This window comes from Culex quinquefasciatus, chromosome 3, assembly GCF_015732765.1.
Source record: "Culex quinquefasciatus strain JHB chromosome 3, VPISU_Cqui_1.0_pri_paternal, whole genome shotgun sequence".
Classification (NCBI taxonomy): Eukaryota; Metazoa; Arthropoda; class Insecta; order Diptera; family Culicidae; genus Culex; species Culex quinquefasciatus.
In genome coordinates this window covers 12,954,061-12,976,476 of record NC_051863.1, presented here as the reverse complement: position 1 = coordinate 12,976,476, position 22,416 = coordinate 12,954,061, and the positions used below count along the sequence as shown (strand labels likewise).

Here is a 22,416-nt window from a genome sequence, read left to right as displayed (position 1 = left end):
ATAGAGCCGCTTTAAGAAAAAGAAACACGAAAATTGAAGTTTTCTTAATCTCACCAAAACAACCCACCTTTTTCTAATGACGAATCAAGACTAACATTTTAAAAGGGCCAAATATTGAATATTACGCCCATTTTAAATGTTAGTCTTGATTTAAAAATTTTCAGAATATTTTTTTTCGAAAAGATCGGAAAATTTCACGAAAGTTTCATGTTATTACATTGAAAATTGGACCATTAATTGCTGAGATATCGTCATTAGAAAATGGTGAGCTGATTGGGTGAGACTTAGAAAACTTCAATTTTCGTGTTTCTTTTTCTTAAAGCGGCTCTATCTCAGCAACCCAAGGTCCAATCTTCAATGTCTCTTAGACAATTTTATAGCAAATTTTCTGAACTTTAGAACTTTAATATTTTTAGAAATGGTCACTCATGGTCACTATTTTTAAAAATTGAAAAACTGCAAATATTTCGCTAGAATCAAACTTTCGGTGGCTATATCTTGAAAACGGAGCCCTTTATCAAAAAATCTGTACAGTACTTTTCGATTGCAAATTCAATTTTGCATTAAAAAATAATGTCAAACTTGTTTTTGCATAAAACTTCGATTTTTTCCAAAAATCACTATTTTTTCAAAAACTCGGCGGCAGATTTTTTGACCATGTTTTTCATGGCTCAAAAGTTGCGGATTTTTGTCCCCTAAAACATATCAAAAAATCTCGAAAATAAAAAAAAACGTATTTTGGGAAATTGATTTTTAGTGAAAAAAAAGTTAATAAAAAATCTGCAATTTTTTTTTCCGTGTACCTATTTTTTTCCTCAAAAGTCTTCAACAATACCTACAACTTGGCCGAAGACACCAAATTGATCAAAAAATTCACTCAAAAGTTACAGCTGTTTGAATATTTACATACCATTTTGGTATGGACAGCTGCAAAAATTGTATGGAGACTTGTATGGGTGAACCAATGACACAAAATAGCTTATTTGGTCATAGGGAAGGCCCCCATAAAGTTTGAGCCAAATCAAAAAATACAAATAAAATCCATTTCCGGTTTTGGTAGAGAATTGCTCCTGTTTTACAAGATTTTTCAATGATAATGTTGATTTTAGTAAATTAATATTTTTTTCAACCCAGATTTTTTTATTTTATTAGTGAGAAGACAAGAAGTTTTAAATAAAATTGGAAATGGCTTTATCAAAAATATACCAAAAACGTTACTTAATCCACCTATGCTGGTTGGTGCCTTCCTCGCATATTTTTATCAAAATATCTGAGATCCGGCCTCAAAAAAAGTTTATTAAAAAAACTTAAGTACATATAGCTATTGATAGGGTTGTCAGATCTTCAATCAATTGGGCTTGTTGGAAAAGTCTTTTGATTACCTATCCAACGATGGGTCGCTTGACAGATCCGGACAACTTTTTCATCAAAATATTTGAGATCCGGCTTCAAAAAAGTTTATAAATATCACTTAAGTGTTCATAACTTTTGATGGGGTTGCCAGATCTTCAATCTTTGAACGCGTTAGAAAGGTCTTTCAAATACCTTTCTATCAATATATAGCATGACGGGTTTTCTTACAAAAACCACCCTTTTTACAATATTTCAAACCACAGCCAAATCGTTTTTTTAGTATAACTTTTGAAGTACTTCATAATATCAACTAGGGTCTCGTGGGACCCCAAGACGGATCAAATGAGACCAAAACAGTCCAAATCGGTTCAGCCAGTCCGGAGATAATCGTGTGCACATTTTTCGGTGCACGGACTTACAGACATACACACGCACAGACATTTGTTCAGAATTTGATTCTGAGTCGATAGGTATACGCGAAGGTGGGTCTACGAGGTCAAATAAAGAAGTTCATTTTTCGAGTGATTTTATAGCCTTTCCTCATTGAGGTGAGGAAGGCAAAACCTATTATTTTTGTACCAACTTTCAATCAGTATTTTTTTTTCAAAAAAACTTTCTTAGAACATTTTTTTTTACAAAAAAAGCAAATCTGTTTTTAAAACAGCTTATAGACTTTTGATGGCCATCTAAATATTTTGGCTAACATTGGTCAAAACGCTGATAGATAAGTGTTATTCCCCGTTAATCGTACTCTAAAATGACCATTTTGAATTGAAAAGTGTAAATCTCAGATTTGCTGGAACTCAAAAATAAATATCTCGTGAAATTTAACAAAAACATCCACCAAAATTAGACAACCTATTTAAAATTTAATGAGGAAAACGACGGTCAAGTGAAAAATTCAGTTTAAATACACGAAAAATGTGAAAATCAAGCAACAAGTTTTCATTTGTTTAACACACACTGTAAACTGCGTCAATCAATACTATTTCAAATTTTCTTCATACGAGTTTTTGATCAACTTCTACGATTTGTGGTTCAATACATATCTATGTTTGAAAATGGAGAGATTACAATTTGCGTGAAAAAATAACTTAAGGGTGGTTAAAAAATATCGAGGTGTTCCAATTTGTATGAAACTGGGGATTCTTGCTTGTATTAATGGTAACGACAGCCCCTCACAAATTTGAGCAATATTACAAAAAGATGAATTTGAATGCTGACACGTTTGAGGTGGTATGACTCTAAAATGTTTCGGATAGTTATAAATTAAGCAAATCTTTACAGGTCAAGCAACGCTTTTTTAAGTTAGATTAAATTGGTCAAAAATTGGTAAAGCAAATCATTCTTATCTCAATACTACATTCTAAATCAACCCTCAAACCCCCCAAAAAAGGTAACCTCACAAGTGACGTGCCCAAAACCCCTCAGCCCGTTCGACGGCTGGGCAAGAAAAAATAACAGGAAACACTTGCAATAAACCGAAATGACATCAGATAAGCCCGGTGTGAGAGCAAAGGAAGGGAGGATATTAGTATTACAGTCGGTTGACTGCCGGAAGAGAAGGATCCCGACAACGACGGTGGAGGGGGGAAATTGTTGCCCAGAGGATACACACGAAAATTGGGGGGTGCCGGAGTTTGGGGTTTTTTCGTGTTCTTCCTCGAAGGGCGATAAACAACGAGTTAATTGGGGTTGTCACCTTTGGGCTAATGATTAAAATGGTTTTCGTGTTTTTATTTTAGTATTTTTGTACGTTGGAGGAATTAAAATTTTAACATGCTAAAAGTTTTTATACCAATTTCGAGTGTCTCTTCCTTGATTTGCTCTTGAAATCCTCACAGGAGAATGCAAGAAAAGCAGTTGCATACAAAAAAGGATCATTGAGGTCCAAATCCCTGAACTCTTATACTGAGTAAAGTGGCCGCACTCAAAACGAAAGGATTAATTTGCTGAACGACTGCTGATGTATGTGAGCGCTTATGCCAAGCTTGTATGTGTTCACTTGTCCGACAGAATAGCTTCTCTGTATTTGGCTAAAAAAGCAGAGTTTTAAAATTGCCAGTAAAAGAGCATTCGGTACCGGCAGCAACCAAGGACTAATAGCTCATCCGGAGCACGGTGGGTTTTAAAAGATTACATTTTAAAGAAAAATGAAAAAAAAATTAATTTTGTTTTATTTCAAACAATAATTAAACAAAATCAACAAAAATAAAAAAAATCCAACTGTGCAAACCCCACTGTGATGCTACACCGTGTGTTGCTCAAATCATAGGATGGAAATAAACCCATGTAGCAACCCCCCTACCCGCTCTTGGAAGGGGGGGCTATGCCACCAAAGGGTACGTACCTGGTGCCGCCAGATGACTTTGTACACCCAGGGGTTGGATTTGATGTTGCACTCGAAGTAAACGTCCGCCCCCTCCCGGATCGACGAGGTGTAGTTGTAATTGGTGCCGTACTCGAGCGTCACCACGGGAACGTCTGAAAAATGAAACAAAATGAAAGAGAAGAAGGGAAAATTGGTACAAATTAGAACAGAGAAAAAGTGTGTTGAGGTGTTTTTGTTTTATATTGTTTTTTTTTTTTATTAGTTTTATTTCCCTGAAATTTTACAGAGAGAGTTCACCATTTGTGCTTCTGTTACTACATTAAAAAACTTTCAAAATCTCGTGATTATCACCCTTGCAATGCAGGGTAGGTAATAAGGTAATAACCAAATTGACCACCAAAAGTTTTTTAAATAATTTATGCTTAAAATTTTCAGATTGATCATTTAAGCAGAATTTTGAAAATAAGGTACAGGGATATTTAAGGAAACTTAGAAATTTGAGAGTAGAGCAGAACTGCTTAACAAAATCCGTTCCTTTATCAAATATAAAATTGAATTTAAAGTTATGTTTTAGAATTTTTCGATTGATTTGTGAACATTTGAACAGCAATTTGGATATAAAGTCATTTACTTGATCAATTCATGAAATTAAAAAATCTGACGCATTGTTATTTCACCAAATAATGGAGAGCATAGCAGAAAATTCAATTAAAAAATCATGATAAGCATGTAAAACAGGTCATATGAAATGAACATAAATTAGTTTTTTTTTTAATTCTTAAAAAAACTATGTTAAATCTTTACAATCCTTCACCAAAAAATCTTGTAAAATTCCTAAAATCTCAAATTTCTAACTTCTTTCATTTCAAAATATCAAAATTCGTGAATTAGAATGTCAGAAATTCTATAAATCTTGGTTTTTAATTCATAAATTCTTAATTTTTATTTTTTTGTTCCCGAAAATTAAAAAAAAATCGTAATTCATAATTTTTTGAATTTATAAATTCTAAGAATTTAAAAACCTAAATAAAGGAAATTCTAAAATTTTTTAAAATTTTTTTCATAGATTCTGAAAACCGGAGAAAAAAAATTATTTTTTTTTAATTCCTAAACTCTTACGTTCTTGAATTCTAAAAAATATAGAATTCTAAAACTCTTAAATTCTAAAAATCTTAGAAATAAAAATTCTTAAATTTTTATTTTTTTGTCTAAAATAAAAAAAAAGAATTTTGAAATTCTTAAAATCTCTTATTTTAAAATTTCGTAATCCCTTTATCATATTTTCAGAAATTCCAAAAATTTTAGAAATCTCAGATTCATGAACTTATTTTTTTGAATCTATAAAAAATGTTATTTCGCCAAAAAATAGAGGGCATGTAAGAAAAATCAATTCAAAATTGTATATAAAAAAAGCATAAAATAACAGATGATATCAAATAATAACAAATTTATTCAAGAGAAAAACATTCTTCTTTGATTGCAAAATTCCAAAATTCGTGAATCAGAGTTTCAGAAATTTTAAAAATTCTTGAATACTTAAATCTTGAATTACCTGGAAACCCACATTTTAAGAAAATTAGATGTTCGTTTTGATTATTTGCGGTGAAATTTTTGCGAAGACATATTTATGTTTTTATGCATTCTTAAAATCGTGGATCGGAAATAATGAAATTCTTGTATTCTTAAATTCTTGAATTCTAGAATTTTTTTATTTTTTATTTTTTTATTCTTAAACAAAATTTGAAAAATCTGAAAAACATAAAATTCTTAAATTAATTTAAAAAAAAGCATTAAATAAAATTCAAAAAACCTTTTAAAAATGTATTTGTTTAATCCTTAAATTACTAAATCGTAAAAATTAAGTTCTTGTTCATTCATGAATTCTCTTTTTTATTTTCGTTCTTGAAAATTTAGAACATTCTAAATTCATTAATTCTTAAATTCTATAAAATGAAAAACCTTAAAATCATAAATAAATCAAATAATAAATAGCAATAAATTAAATTCCAAAAACCTTATGATTTTTTTTTTAATTCTAAAATTATTGAATTGTAAAACTTCTAAAAACATAAATTTTAAAAATTGCTCAAATTTAAAATTCTTCATCTTTTTTTTTCCTTAAATTAAAAAAAATATTTAGAAATTTATAAAATCATTTATTTTAAAATTCTCAAATTCATAAATCGGAGTTTCAGAAATTTTTAAAAAATTAAGTCTTAGTTCTGGAATTTTTATGTTTAATTTAATTTATTCTTAAAAATTCAAAACTCTTAAATGTCCAAATTCTTAATTTTTTTTTGAATTAATATATAATTCAATGAAAATTTAATAACTTAACTGTTCTGAAATTCTTCTTTTAACTATTTCTATTTCTTAAATGCCATCATTTAAGATTTCAGTAAATCAGACAACTTTGGAGACATATTTTAGACTGGAGACCCACATTTTGAGAAAATTAGAGCTTCGTGATTCGATTATAAGCAGTGAATTTTTGTCGAAGACTTATTTAAGTATTTATAATTCTAAAATTCCTGAATTCTTTAATTTAAAAATTCCATAATTCATGAATCAGAATTTAAGAAAATCTATAATTCTTGTATTCTTATATTATTGTTTTCCTTAGTCATGAATCCTTAGATTTTTTTTCATTCTTGAAAAAAATCTTTATTCAAAGATTCAATGATTTTCAAATTTTAATATTTCAAAAATCTTAATATTGGAAAAAAATAAACATAATATAATTCAATTCTTAAAAACTGAAAAAGTATGTATTTTTTAAATTCATGAACTTTTTAATTCTTGAATTCAAAAAATTCTAAATTTCTAAACTTTTTACTTCTAAAAATTGTCAAAAATAAATTTTTATAATTTTTAAATTTTACATAGAAAAAAAAAAAGTTTTTGTCTCTCGGCTCTGGCCGGAGTCGAGAGGGAGGGTGGCATAAAAAATAAAAAAATATAAATATTAAAATAACATGCCATAGTTTCAACATTTGCATGGAAAAAGTGTTTTAAAATGTATTTTACACTAGTTCAGTTGTTTTGCAATAAAAGTTTTCAAAAAATGTAAAATTTGACGAAAACAAAAATTTTAGCGAAAAAAAAACTTTAGCAATAGACATCGAAAATTTTCAAAAATTCAAAAGATTTTGAAATCAACCCAAACATGCTAAAAATGATTCTAAACGCAGGGGAAATCATTTAAAATTGATTTTAACCAATTGCACTTAAATTTTCATAAAAATGTTGAAGTTTTTTGAAAAAATATTTTTTTGCCTCCTGATTTTTCGGGCCAACTTTGAAGGGGGGGGGGGGACGAAAACATTAAATAAAATTTGTACCAGCCTTATTTTATTCTTAAAATCTTTTAATTTAAAAATTCCAAAACTCTTTTATCATAAATTCAGAAAACATAAATTTTTGTGAACTTAAATTCTTGAGTTGATAAACTTGTTTTGAATTCTCAAAAATTCAAATTAAATTAATTAATATATTCTTCTTCTGAAATGTTCAACTTCTCAAAATAATTAGTTCTTAGTTATTGTATTATAAAAAACAAATTAAATTATTAAATTGTTCTTCAATTTTTCTTTATGAATTTTCAAATTCTTAAATGCTACCATTTAAGATAACAGTATATCTGATAACTTTGGGTTCATATTTTAGACGGGAGACCCACATTTTGAGCAAATTAGAAGTTGGTGATTCAAATGTTTGCAGTTAAATTTTGGCGAAGACATATTTAAGTATTTTTAATTCTGAAATTCCTGCCTTCTTTAATTTCCAAATTCTATAATTTGAGAATCAGAATTTCAGAAATTCTTAAATTCTTGCATTCTTAAATTCTTGTTTTATTGAATTCATGAATTCTTACATTAAATTTTAAGTTTTTGAAAATAAAAAAAAACAAATTTATAAGTTCTCAAATTTTAAAATATAAATATTATAAAATAAAATCAGAAAACCTTTTGAAAATATTTTAATTATAAAACTGTTATATTCTAAAAATTGCTAAGAATAAAGATTCTTAATCGTTTTAATTTTTTTTCAAAAATTCTAAAAACATGTTTTAGAATCTTAAATTTTTTTTCAATATACCTTAATTCTTAATTCAGAAATTCTTATTTTTGAAATCTTAGATGCTTCAATTCTTAAATTTTAAAAATTAATTTGTAGATTCTTAAATTATGAAATTCGAAAAATTAAAAGCTGGCCTGGGATTTTGTTTTTCTAAAATTAATTAGTTCTTCTTTTTATTAATTATTAAATGCTGTTAAAATTACTAAATTCTACTGAAAATGCCCCCTTTTAAGATTACAGTAATGATTATATTTTGAAGTCAAATTTTTGACTGAAGACTCACAAAAATCAAATTATGGGACCGCATTTTTTTCAAAATGGCTTCAACATTTTTATGGAAAAGAATCCAATCAACTGAAAACAATTTAAAATGTATTTTACTGCGCTTAAAATCATATTTAGCATGCCTGGGATCGATAAAAACTATTTTGAAATTTTGTGAAATTCCGATGTACAGTACTGCAAGAAGATTTTTTCGACGAAAAAAAAAATCGTTAATACTTAGATATTTTGAAAACTTATTATTTCCAACAACTGGGCAGGCGAAAAATGCATTTTAAACACTTTTTTCATTCTTGATATTATAACTTTTATTTTATTTTTGTTTTTTGCCCTCCTTTCAACGTTGGCCAGAGTTGAAATTCATAAACTTCAATAAACATTATTCTTTAATGGTACTTTAAAAAATGGCATAGGTTAAACTATAAGAATTCAATTCATTCAAAAACGAATGGATTTCTTACTCAAGCTTAATTACAAAAATCCAATCAAATTTTCTCAACTCTCCCAGCTGCATTACAGTTCCCGTCAATCGCCACAACTCGTTTACATAATCTTTCCAGTGGCAGCGCGGGAAGTGATTCGCAATTGAAAATAGTTCGATTAGTCATTAGCATAGTTCAGCAGCAGCAGCAGCAGCCGCCTCAGCTCTGATGGAAATTATCCCTCATCTCGATATCGGTGGCAGCACCGCCGATGATGCTGATGACATCGAACCTCGAGTTGAGAAAGTCAGGAGGACTTTTGCTCGCTTCCCGATGATGGCGATTGCAATCTGATCCGGTGCTGCACTGCAAAGTGGCCACCAACAGTCGGGATGTTTGTAGTACGGATTCGTATTAATTGTGCAAACATATTGGATTCTTTTTTCTAAGAATGTTTTTCAATTATCGATGACTTTATGTTTTGGTTGAAATTAAAATGACTTTTCTAAAATTTTAAGATCAATTTGCCGTATTAGTCACCCAGATTTCCCCAACGAGTTGCAGAGCAGTGACAACTTCAGGTTGATTGCCACCGCAAGCGAGCGCCGGAAGCCACGAACAGGACGGACGGACGAGGACTTGATCGGCAATATTAATTAAAACTATCACCGCCGGCCATATCAACTCGATGGCCGATGGCTTCATCGACGTGAAAGCACTTGACCCCGCCGCCAGTCTCAAGTGACATCATAGCGTAGCTAAAGCGATGTCAGCAGATTTTTGCATTTTTTTTTTTTTCGTAAAAGGATTAAACCGAGATTTTAATGAATTTATTTGTCAGGCTGAGATTTGATCAGTGGAGTACTTACGGTGGATAATCAGGTTCCAGCCGTCCTCCTTGCCGGCGTCCGGAATGACGGCCATCTCGGCCCGGCACGACAGGTGCTTGCCCATGTCGTCGATGGTGGGCCGAAACGTCAGGATCGACACGGTCACGTTGCCCTCGGCGTCGGTCTGGAAGAGTGAAGCAGGTAGGAAGGAAATTGTTGAAGGAAATTCTCATATATTTGGCATTTCAGTTTTACGATGTTTTAAAATAGTGGTCATGATTGTTCATTCCTGAAAATATTTTTTTCGAAAAGTTCAGTTTTCTGGTTGTTGAAATCAGCAAAAATAAAAACAACAAAATTTTAGTTTTATTTGTAAAATTTCGAATCTCTTCTAAAGATATATTTTTTTGAATTCGTTTCGAACTGGTGAAAACTCATTGGCAGTGCTGCTTATTTGAAAAAAAAATCAAAATAATTTATGAAAACCGCAGAAAATAAAAAAAAACTGTATTTTCAGATGTTCCGTCAAATTTGAAAATCAAAATAATGTTATAGAAATGTCCAGTATCGGTCACCATTTTCAGGTTTTTTTTTTGTTAAATACGTGACATTCTGTAAAAGTTCTGATCAAGCTTGCCCATCTATGAAAATGTTCTCTTCGATGCGATCAGAAAATGTCCTAGAAAATTATCTTTAAGAAATGAAAGATGGCAGCAACGGGTGCTAAGATAGAACTGCTGCAACATTTTTGCAATCTTTTAAAACAAATTTGTAGGTTTTGTTCAGATCTACAAAACGCTTTTAGAAGCTTGCAAAAATATTGTATTGTTTCAGAGAAATCGACGAAATAAGAAGCGTAACGCCACCGCATAAAAAGAGGTTTCTCTGAATATTTTTTTAAATTTTCAAATCTACTATTCCATTTGAAAAGACCCAAACAAACATTTTTTTTTCGACAACATCAAGTTTTGAGTATTCGGAAGATATTCGAGAATTTCAGCTCTAAAGATTTTGTTTAAAAAGTCCTACAAATTGTGGGAACTTTCGCAGTTTTATTAAAAATCATAACCTTTCTTTTGAAGAATTGACAAAATTTGATATTTCTTGTGATCTTTAACAAAAATCAATAAACTTGAATTCTCAAACACTGGACATTTTGATGTGTTATAATATAATTTTTAATGATTTCCGTTCTTTTCTTTCAGACACTGTAAGCAGTTCTTAACAGGAATCTGAAAGAAAAGTGGATGGCATAAGTTCATAGAAAACACTGCTGGAGTATTTTTTTTTTTGAAGTCCAACAAACGAAAGTTCCAATTTTTGCTTTTTGGGTGTTTTTGAAACCGCATTTAAAAAAAACTCCAGACTTATGTTATAACTCAGTAGTTCTCTACGGAATCGGTCTTTTTTCTTTAATTTTAATTTTTGTATTTTTTAATCCGGCTTAAACTTTTTTGGTGCCTTCGGTATGCCCAAAGAAGTCATTTTGCATCATTAGTTTGTCCATATAATTTTCCATACAAATTTGGCAGCTGTCCATACAAAAATGATGTATGAAAATTCAAAAATCTGTATCTTTTGAAGGAATTTTTTGATCGATTTGGTGTCTTCGGCAAAGTTGTAGATATGGATATGGACTACACTGAAAAAAATGATACAAGGTAAAAAAAATTGGTGTTTTTTAATTAAACTTTTTGTCACTAAAACTTGATTTGCATAAAAACACTTTTTTTTATATATATATATGTTTTAGGGGACATGAAATGCCAACTTTTCAGAAATTTCCAGAATGGGCAAAAAATCTTTGACCGAGTTATGATTTTTTTTGAATCGAATATTGGTCGCAAAAATGTTCAACTTCATTCAGACAAAATTCAGAGAAACCACAAGTATGGATCATTCCAGGTCAATTGTGCACATTTTTGAACTCGACCTTCACCGATTTGAACCAAATTTTGAGGAAACGTAATCTATCGATAGTTAACAGAAATCTCAAGTTTGGTGCTGATTGGACCATCTCTCTTTTTTTGCACCGCCCTCTTTTTTTGACGATTTTCTGAAATACTTTTTTTTCTCTTAATCATTACTTTGCACCTATTTGAGCAAAAGACTTTCTACAGGTTGCATTTTATAGAAAATTGTTCAAGGAATTCGATAAAAATAAAATTTTAACCCTTAAATGCCCCCTTATATTATTTTTTAATCCTTATAATTTTATTTGTTTTATTTTATCACTACCGGGTTCCCCGGGCAATTTTACAAATTAATCAATGTTAACGTCAAACTTAAATGAACTTTTGGTGAGAAACAGCGATTTTACTGAAAAAAGTTTGATTTTGCGAATTTTTTTCCTGTACTTTGAAAATGCAATTTTTTACTCTAAAAAAACCCAAAAATGGATATTAAATGATCGTGTTTTTCTCATACATTAAGAATGTCATACAATCATGGAAATACTGAAAATTATCACAAAACTTCGTTTTTTTTCGAAAAAATACTTTTTTTTTGCAATATTTGTATCAAATGATTGGGATTTTTTCGTACATTTTGAATAAGTATCTTTTTTTGTTTGAATATACTCATTTTACGAAACTTCATATTTTCAAAAAAAAAAAAACACCTAAAATTTCACTTTATTACAATAACGAATCGGGAGTTTTTCGTTCATTTCGAAAGTTGTTCCATTTTTTTGGAAATACTAATTTTTTCAAAAAATCTACGTATTTTGAAAAAATGCCAAAAATTTCAGTTTTTCTCAAAATAATTATCAAATGATCGAAATAGTTGAATAAATTTCGAAAGCTTTAAAAAAATGTTTTGATCAAACTTAAAATTTTCACTAAACTACGTTTTTTCTATCCAACTGAAATTTTGAGAGCTTTTTCTCAAAAATACACAATCATTAGGGTTTTTTTCGAAAACTCGTTATTTGATAATTTTTTTTCAGTATTCAGTATTTTTTCAGTACCTTGTGAAATAATAAAATTTTTAGCATTTTTTTTTTTCAAAAATACGTAGTTTTGGGCAAAAATTTAGTATTTTCAAAAAATGTTGTTATTACATTCGAAATGTATGAAAAATCCCGACCATTTGATACCCATATTGCAATAAAAATAATTTGGAGTATTTTTTCGAGAAATGTTGCATTTTCAAACTACAGGAAAAATACTTATTTTTGGGGAAATTTTCATGTAATTATGAGTGCAATCGATAGCTGACATAATCCCGATTTCAAAACATTTTATTTTTTGATGTAAGTATTATTTTTCATACGATTATAGCCAATGTCTCCCATATATCCAAAATCCCCTAAACTCTGTGCTTCAGTGCAATTTTTCAATCTTTTCGAAAACAGTATTTTATTTTTTTTAATCAAGACTAACATTTCAAAAGGACGTAATATTGAATGTATGGCCCTTTTGATATGTTAGTCTTGATTTAAAAAAATGTTTTCGGAAAGAACGGAAAATTTCACGAATGTTTCATATTTTAACACTGAGAATCGGAAAATCAGTTGCTGAGATATCGACAATAAAAAAGTGTGGGTTGTTTGGGTGAGATATAGAAAACTTAAATTTTCCTGTTTTTAAACCTTTGCATGGCAAAATCTCAGCAATTAAAGTTCGTATAAACAAAATCCAAAAAGTAAAATATGGAGAATTTTCTCAACTTTTTGATTCCAAAATTGATTTTACATCGAAAAATAAGTTGAAAATTTTTGCGACCAATATTTCGATTTTTTTAAGAAATCAGTATTGATTTAAAAATTCATAACTCGGTTATTTTTTTTTTTTTTTGCACAACCTGGAAATTTCTAAAAAGTTGGCATTTGATGTCAACTGACACATATCAGAGAATTGCTCCTTTATAATGCAATATTTTGGTTATTTGTTAAAGTTTCAGTTAAAGATAATGTTAGAGGAATGTTCTAAGGTATTTTTTTTTTTCAGAATTCAGCATACAAAGACAAAAATTTAAACAAATTGTTTTTCTATGAAAGCTCGATGGTATAACCCTCAATGGCTACAATTAGGGTAGGGGTTTTTTTTATAAAAAAGAAAAGATTGCAATTAAAAATATGTGAATTATTCTAAGCATAGCCTACAATTTTGCTAAAGACATCAAATCGATCAAGAAATCTATTACCGAAACACTGATTTTCAAATATTTACATCTTACCTGCCAAAATTTTATGAAAACTTTTGTATGGATGATTTGATGATACAAAAATGCCTTCTTTCGTCGTTGGCAGAATAAAAGTTGATCAAAATTCCACAATAAAAATTAAACCAGTTGTCAGTGTTATTTCTGCGAATTCGCAATCCTACCCTTTTTTCGTTACCAACGGAAAAAATACCAGCAACGGATTATGCTTTATTGTGTCTACAAATCGCACAGCTTCCTCTCGTGTTGAAAATCCCTGGATAATAGGGGGATAGTCGTGTCATAAAGTTGGCTTTAAGCGAGACAATCCGTTAATGGAACCTCGCCCCCCCTCTTCCGGTTGTCCGTCTCTTTCCCAAGTTACCCATTTTTAAACTACCTTTTTTCTCCCTGACCACTGGACGTTTTACACTAATTAATTGGTTTGATTTTTAATGGCAACATTCAGGCGCGGTCGCGGCCGTAATCGCATAATTGGTCCTGCACTCGCGATTTCATAATCATAATGGTCTAATTGTGCGCTCGCATCGCGATTGATGGAATCTACCACGACCACCTTTTATTGTGTCACCTGCAACGATTTGATTACCGTTTTTTTTGCCGTGCTTTGGATACTGAAAAGTTGAACGGTGCTCGACGGGTTATTATTTTTAATTATAGCTTCACGCGATGACAAAGTGATTAAAAGTTGGAGTTAAATTGAGTTTTTCTTTTCAAATTGTCACACTGCTTTAAAGCTTTGAAATAAATTGAATCAAATTGAACAAAACTTCTATAAACTCTCAAAAAATTGCCACTTTTCTCCAAGCCTTAGTACCTTTAATCACTTATCCAGCTAAGAGCCATTTGCAGGTTCCTCGAAACCTTTCCTTTTTTCACCCCCCGTAGAATACTCAGGTAGACACGTGCCCCAGGGGAGCAAGTAATCTCGATTCCCGGTACTCCTTCGGTGCTCGCCAAGAGTTTTATGGCAAACGGCCGACCGTCCGAAGGGTGGCCATTATGGCAGAATGTCACGTGCGTTTGCCGACATGATTCATTCCACAGTCTAGGAGACAGTGTCACTTTTCGGTCCCCAGGAGGAAAAAGATGGGGTGGGAAGGAAAACCGAGCACCATTTTCCGGCTCTAAAGGTGTGTGTGTGACTGTGGCCGAACGTGTCTTATCAAAATCGAAGTGGTTATTAGGGGAAAAGTTGTCCCCTCTCGTTTTTTTTTTTTTCAAGGGGTTGGCTGAATGTGTTTGCCCGGGTGAACGGTGATGTGGTTAAACAGTTTGGTAAAGTAAACAGTTGGAGTTTTAATTCTTTTTTTGTCTAGTCCTTTTTGAAAATGGGTTGGAAAATTATCGGTGTAATCGTTTAATTTAAGTGATTTTTAGAAAGTTAGAAAGGCAGTCAAAAATTTAGTCGAATTTAATTCTCACTGAAACTATTTTAAATTGACTTTAAAAATCATCCCCAGACTATTTTGATTTAACCGTGTGCCAAAAAAAAAAACATATAAATTTAAATGGGCCAATTTTGAAGTGTAAACAAATAGTCTATCCTGCTCTTACCTAATGTAAACATCAACTGACGCGAACAGGATATACTCTTTGTTTGCACTTCGACTTTGGCCCATTTACGTTGTGTTGCTTGAAACAATTAATGATTATTAAATTATATTTTATTTTCGCTATTCAAGCTTAATGGATCAAAACTTGGAAGTTTTTTGTGTGTTTTATGATTGGCAAAAATAAAAGTAATGTATTTTTTGCAATTTCGCTGTAAAACTGTCAACTTTTCCTGTCCTTCTGGAGAAACGAAACGGCCTACTTTTCCCTACCAAAAAAACAGAATGGAAAATTAATACCTTTCGATACCAGTGCTGAAAAGTTCTACTTTTCAGCACTGAAATGGATGCTGAAAAGTTGAACTATTCAACACTATTATCGAAAAGTAACATTTTTAAATATTTTTTTTTTGTTTTGAACGGTGAATTTACTAAATACATGAATGTTTGACATAACATTCCATTCAAGAAGCTTTTTTCGGAATTGCAAAAAATGTTGTAAGCAACTCGTTGCAAAACTTGATTTTTTCAGCACTCGTCGTATTTATCCAACTCGGTAAACCTCGTTGGATAAATGTACGACTCGTGCTGAAAAAACTTTTTTTTGCAACTTGTTGCATAAACTGCTATTTTTAACCTTCCCGTGGTGTTAAAAAATATCACACATAAGGTATAAAGGTCCTTTTCGACCCCAAACTTAAAAAAATCGTCAAAATTTCGGATTTGGTCACTGTGGCCACCGGGAATCGGCTAAAACCGAAAAAATACCTTTTTGAGGTCCCAACTTTGACGACCTGTTCGCATAAATGTCCCATATGCAAAAACAGCAAGCTGAGAAAAACGTAATTGAAGTTTGTCCCATACATAAGGCTACACGGAGAAAAAAGCGTTCCGAAAATCGTGAACAAATGTGCATGTTTTTGCGTAAAATATTTGTTCATGTAATCGTGAACTCGTGCACGATTGTATGAACAAAAAACTACGTTTTCATGAACAGAAATGATAAAAATCATGAACTAAAGTTCACGATTGTAAAGAAGCGTTACGTTACGTTTTTAAACATAATAATCTTATTATTGTGCAGGTTGTACAGCCATTTAAATATGGGGTTCTCTTAACCCTTACAGTCCGAACGTCTGATGCGAGATACCGAAAAAACATTAAAAATGCTATATCTTTGGCATCTTTTGACCAAATAAGTTCGTTCACCCCTCAAAAGAACCGGACAAATCTCTATTTTCAGAATCTACAAAGAAATCCGGAATCGGTCACTTGGCCACGGAGATATTCCGGAACCTAGTGGGGTAGGTTTTTGTCCGGGTATGCAACCCAATCTACAAATCATGATTATTATCATAAATTCTTCAAAAAACCATCCCAATTTGCTCCAAGACCTGTTCTGGACATATAAGGCATATTCCTTTGATCCCGGACCATCGGATATGAATTGGCCACCCTTCCGGAACCGACTACACAGGAACGGATGTCGAATTCTACATCAAGTCTAATATGGCTTCCGACATGTCAAACGGCACTAAATTTGGCTCAGGAAATCAAATTTGACATCCTCAGTACGTTTTGGTGCCATTTGGCCACCCTTCCACCAACCCGGAATATCCGTAACATGGTTCCGGTGGACCAATTTCGGTAATTTCACAAGTACACTTTCCGACATGTCAAACAACACTGATATTTGCTCAGGAACTCAAATTTGACATCCTCATTACGATCTGGTGCCATTTGGCCAGCCTGCCATCAACCCGGAATATCCGTAACATGGTTCCGGTGGACCAATTTCGGTAATTTCACAAGTACACTTTCCGACATGTCAAACAACACTGATATTTGCTCAGAAACTCAAATTTGACATCCTCATTACGATCTGGTGCCATTTGGCCACCCTGCCACCAACCCGGAATATCCGTAACATGATTCCGGTGGACCAATTTCGGTAATTTCACGAGCACACTTTCCGACATGTCAAACAACACTGATTTTGGCTCAGGAACTCAAATTTGACATCCTCATTACGATCTGGTGCCATTTGGCCACCCTGCCACCAACCCGGAATATCCGTAACATGATTCCGGTGGACCAATTTCGGTAATTTCACGAGCACACTTTCCGACATGTCAAACAACACTGATTTTTGCTCAGGAACTCAAATTTGACATCCTCATTACGATCTGGTGCCATTTGGCCACCCTGCCACCAACCCGGAATATCCGTAACATGATTCCGGTGGACCAATTTCGGTAATTTCACGAGCACACTTTCCGACATGTCAAACAACACTGATTTTTGCTCAGGAACTCAAATTTGACATCCTCATTACGATCTGGTGCCATTTGGCCACCCTGCCACCAACCCGGAATATCCGTAACATGGTTCCGATGGACCAATTTCGGTAATTTCACAAGGGTACTTTCCGATATGTCAAACAACACTGTTTTTTGCTCAGGAACTCAAATTTGACATCCTCATTACGATCTGGTGCCATTTGGCCACCCTGCCACCAACCCGGAATATCCGTAACATGGTTCCGGTGGACCAATTTCGGTAATTGACAAATCGGAAAGTATCCGTAAATTGGTCCATTAGAACCTTGTTACGGACAATCCGGGTTGGTGGCAGGGAAATGGCACCAGATCGTAATGAGATGTCAAATTTGAGTTCCTGAGCAAATATCAATGTTGTTTGACATGTCGGAAAGTGTACTTGTAAAATTACCGAAATTGGTCCATCGGAACCATGTTACGGATATTCCGGTTGGTGGCATGGTGGCAAATGGCACCAAATCGTAATGAGGATGTCAAATTTGAGTTCCTGAGCCAAATCAGTGTTGTTTGACATGTTGAAAGTGTGCTCGTGAAATTACCGAAATCGGAACCATGTTACGGATATTCCGGTTGGTGGCAGGGTGGCAAGGATGTCAAATTTGAGTTCCTGAGCAAAAATCAGTGTTGTTTGACATGTCGGAAAGTGTACTTGTGAAATTACCGAAATTGGTCCACCGGAACCATGTTACGGATATTCCGGGTTGGTGGCAGGGTGGCAAAATGGCACCAGATCGTAATGAGGATGTCAAATTTGAGTTCCTGAGCAAAAATCAGTGTTGTTTGACATGTCGGAAAGTGTGCTCGTGAAATTACCGAAATTGGTCCACCGGAACCATGTTACGGATATTCCGGGTTGGTGGCAGGGTGGCCAAATGGCACCAGATCGTAATGAGGATGTCAAATTTGAGTTCCTGAGCAAATATCAGTGTTGTTTGACGTACTGAGGATGTCAAATTTGAGTTTCTGGGCAAAAATCAGTGTTGTTTGACATATCGGAAGATACACTTGTGAAATTACCGAAATTGGTCCACCGGAACCATGTTACGGATATTCCGGTTTGGTGGCAGGGTGGCCAAATGGCACCAGATCGTAATGAGGATGTCAAATTTGAGTTCCTGAGCAAATATCAGTGTTGTTTGACATGTCGGAAAGTGTGCTCGTGAAATTACCGAAATTGGTCCACCGGAACCATGTTACGGATATTCCGGGTTGGTGGCAGGGTGGCCAAATGGCACCAGATCGTAATGAGGATGTCAAATTTGAGTTCCTGAGCAAATATCAGTGTTGTTTGACATGTTGGAAAGTGTGCTCGTGAAATTACCGAAATTGGTCCATCGGAACCATGTTACGGATATTCCGGGTTGGTGGCAGGGTGGCCAAATGGCACCAGATCGTAATGAGGATGTATAATTTGAGTTCCTGAGCAAATATCAGTGTTGTTTGACATGTTGGAAAGTGTGCTCGTGAAATTACCGAAATTGGTCCATCGGAACCATGTTACGGATATTCCGGGTTGGTGGCAGGGTGGCCAAATGGCACCAAATCGTAATGAGGATGTCAAATTTGAGTTCCTGAGCAAATATCAGTGTTGTTTGACATGTCGGAAAGTGTGCTCGTGAAATTACCGAAATTGGTCCACCGGAACCATGTTACGGATATTCCGGGTTGGTGGCAGGGTGGCCAAATGGCACCAGATCGTAATGAGGATGTCAAATTTGAGTTCCTGAGCAAATATCAGTGTTGTTTGACAAGTCGGAAAGTGTACTTGTAAAATTACCGAAATTGGTCCTTCGGAACCATGTTACGGATATTCCGGATTGATGGCAGGGTGGCCAAATGGCACCAGATCGTAATGAGGATGTCAAATTTGAGTTCCTTAGCAAATATCAGTGTTGTTTGACATGTCGGAAAGTGTGCTCGTGAAATTACCGAAATTGGTCCATCAGAACCATGTTACGGATATTCCGGGTTGGTGGCAGGGTGGCCAAATGGCATCAGAACGTACTGAGGATGTTAAATTTGAGTTTCTGGGCAAAAATCAGTGTTGTTTGACATATCGGAAGGTACACTTGTGAAATTACCGCAAATGGTCCATCGGAACCATGTTACGGATATTCCGGGTTGGTGGCAGGGTGGCCAAATGGCACCAGATCGTAATGAGGATGTCAAATTTGAGTTCCTGAGCAAATATCAGTGTTGTTTGACAAGTCGGAAAGTGTACTTGTAAAATTACCGAAATTGGTCCATCGGAACCATGTTACGGATATTCCGGGTTGGTGGCAGGGTGGCCAAATGGCACCAGATCGTAATGAGGATGTCAAATTTGAGTTCCTGAGCAAATATCAGTGTTGTTTGACATGTCGGAAAGTGTACTTGTAAAATTACCGAAATTGGTCCATCGGAACCATGTTACGGATATTCCGGGTTGATGGCAGGGTGGCCTAATGGCATCAGAACGTACTGAGGATGTTAAATTTGAGTTTCTGGGCAAAAATCAATGTTGTTTGACATATCGGAAGGTATACTTGTGAAATTACCGCAAATGGTCCATCGGAACCATGTTACGGATATTCCGGGTTGGTGGCAGGGTGGCCAAATGGCACCAGATCGTAATGAGGATGTCAAATTTGAGTTCCTGAGCAAAAATCAGTGTTGTTTGACAAGTCGGAAAGTGTGCTCGTGAAATTACCGAAATTGGTCCACCGGAATCATGTTACGGATATTCCGGGTTGGTGGCAGGGTGGCCAAATGGCACCAGATCGTAATGAGGATGTCAAATTTGAGTTCCTGAGCAAAAATCAGTGTTGTTTGACATGTCGGAAAGTGTGCTCGTGAAATCACCGAAATTGGTCCACCGGAACCATGTTACGGATATTCCGGTTTGGTGGCAGAGTGGCCAAATGGCATCAGATCGTAATGAGGATGTCAAATTTGAGTTCCTGAGCAAAAATCAGTGTTGTTTGACATGTCGGAAAGTGTACTTGTGAAATTACCGAAATTGGTCCATCGGAACCATGTTACGGATATTCCGGGTTGGTGGCAGGGTGGCCAAATGGCACCAGATCGTAATGAGGATGTCAAATTTGAGTTCCTGAGCAAATATCAGTGTTGTTTGACATGTCGGAAAGTGTGCTCGTGAAATTACTGAAATTGGTCCATCGGAACCATGTTACGGATATTCCGGGTTGGTGGCAGGGTGGCCAAATGGCACCAGAACGTACTGAGGATGTCAAATTTGATTTCCTGAGCCAAATTTAGTGCCGTTTGACATGTCGGAAGCCATATTAGACTTGATGTAGAATTCGACATCCGTTCCTGTGTAGTCGGTTCCGGAAGGGTGGCCAATTCATATCCGATGGTCCGGGATCAAAGGAATAAGCCTTATATGTCCAGAACAGGTCTTGGAGCAAATTGGGATGGTTTTTTGAAGAATTTATGATAATAATCATGATTTGTAGATTGGGTTGCATACCCGGACAAAAACCTACCCCACTAGGTTCCGGAATATCTCCGTGGCCAAGTGACCGATTCCGGATTTCTTTGTAGATTCTGAAAATAGAGATTTGTCCGGTTCTTTTGAGGGGTGAACGAACTTATTTGGTCAAAAGATGCCAAAGATACAGCATTTTTAAGGTTTTTTCGGTATCTCGCATCAGACGTTCGGACTGTAAGGGTTAAAAAAATAAAGGCAAATCCCTAAGCCGCCGTGACAGTGAGTAACGGCTTCTTACCAAAATTATTAGTTAAAAACTGCATTTTGCCCACTACGGCTGTTCGATATGCTTAAAACTTTCAACACACAATCCAGAAAACTTAACATTTTTTATCAGCTCCAAATCATTTTTTTCACATTTAAAAAGGGTTCTTTAAATTGTGAACACATTCCCACGTTGTTCCCTGAAATCGTGAACAGTGTTCATGATTTCGATAACAAGCTAAGCGTTATGCTGCTGGCGTTACGATTTTTCGTGAACACCTGTTCACGATTTGCTTTTTGTTCATGGAAATTGTTCATGGTACGTTTTCGTACCGTGGAATATCACCTTGTTCCAGATTTCGTGGCACATTGTTCACGATTTTCGGAACGCTTTTTTCTCCGTGTACGTGTTAAATTTTCGCGAAAAAACTGGATTTCTTCCTGATTTCTAGAACAAAGTATTAGATGTTATAGGCTCTTTTGAAAAGGCACACGATTTTGAATCAAACTGTATCAATAACTCGAAATCAATGAAAATGCATATGGGACATTTATGCGATCAGGGGCAGTGTATCTCCGGCAAATTTCAACCAATCATGATGCTCCGGGTTGCATTCGACAGGTATTTACATGTAATTTAACCACAAATATTAATATCAGGGCCAGGTGACCTACCGGTTCCGGAAATCCGGAACTACTGAAAAGTTCATGTTTTACTGTTTTTCACGTATAAGTGATACCAAAACACTCATGATAGTTGAAATTGATCAATAAAACTTACCCGAGCAGACGGAAATAACGTGGGAATAACATTTTTTTTTGTTATTTCAAAATACTAGACCAATAACATTTTATGTTATTTATAACAAGATTTGTTATTCGCCGTTATGATTTTTTGTTATTGGATTGTTATTGTAATAACAGACTAATCACATTTAGCATTATTCATCGAACAAATCTTTGTTATTCTTTTTTGTTATTTTAACAACTAATCCGATCATCTCAATAACAGTTGGAGTTATTCTTCCATAACAAAAAATGTTATTCCCAAGTTGTTTTGACTTTCAACCAATATCAGACCAATAACAAATTTGGTTATGATAACATAAACTGTTATTAGGCTCTTATGCAAAAATGGCTTTTGCAAGAATATTCCATAACATTTTTTTTTCTTATTTTAACAGTATTTGTTATTGAAATGGCATGAATTTTGCTATTACCGTCTGCCCGGGTACTAAGAACACAATACACGATTGCTAGAACCACTCTGAAGTGATGCTGGCCACTTTCGGGCAACCTGGAACCGGTTCCCGGCTACCCAATGAACGGCCAACTTGACTTTTTTGGTGAAAACCCATGAAATT

The 22,416-nt window shown here is 34.0% G+C and overlaps 1 protein-coding gene across 5 annotated transcripts in view; it reads right to left on the bottom strand.

Annotated features, from left to right (window-relative positions):
- The window catches only part of LOC6050607 (nephrin), a 426,239-nt gene that overhangs the window by 37,638 nt on the left and 366,185 nt on the right, over nucleotides 1-22,416 (bottom strand). For all 5 annotated transcript variants that reach the window (XM_038266076.1, XM_038266070.1, XM_038266071.1 and 2 more), the window contains exons 7-8: nucleotides 9,339-9,483; nucleotides 3,704-3,837 (exon numbers count right to left, since the gene is read on the bottom strand). In XM_038266076.1, coding sequence (XP_038122004.1) covers nucleotides 3,704-3,837; nucleotides 9,339-9,483 — 279 coding nt within the window. The remainder of the gene's footprint in view (nucleotides 1-3,703; nucleotides 3,838-9,338; nucleotides 9,484-22,416) is intronic.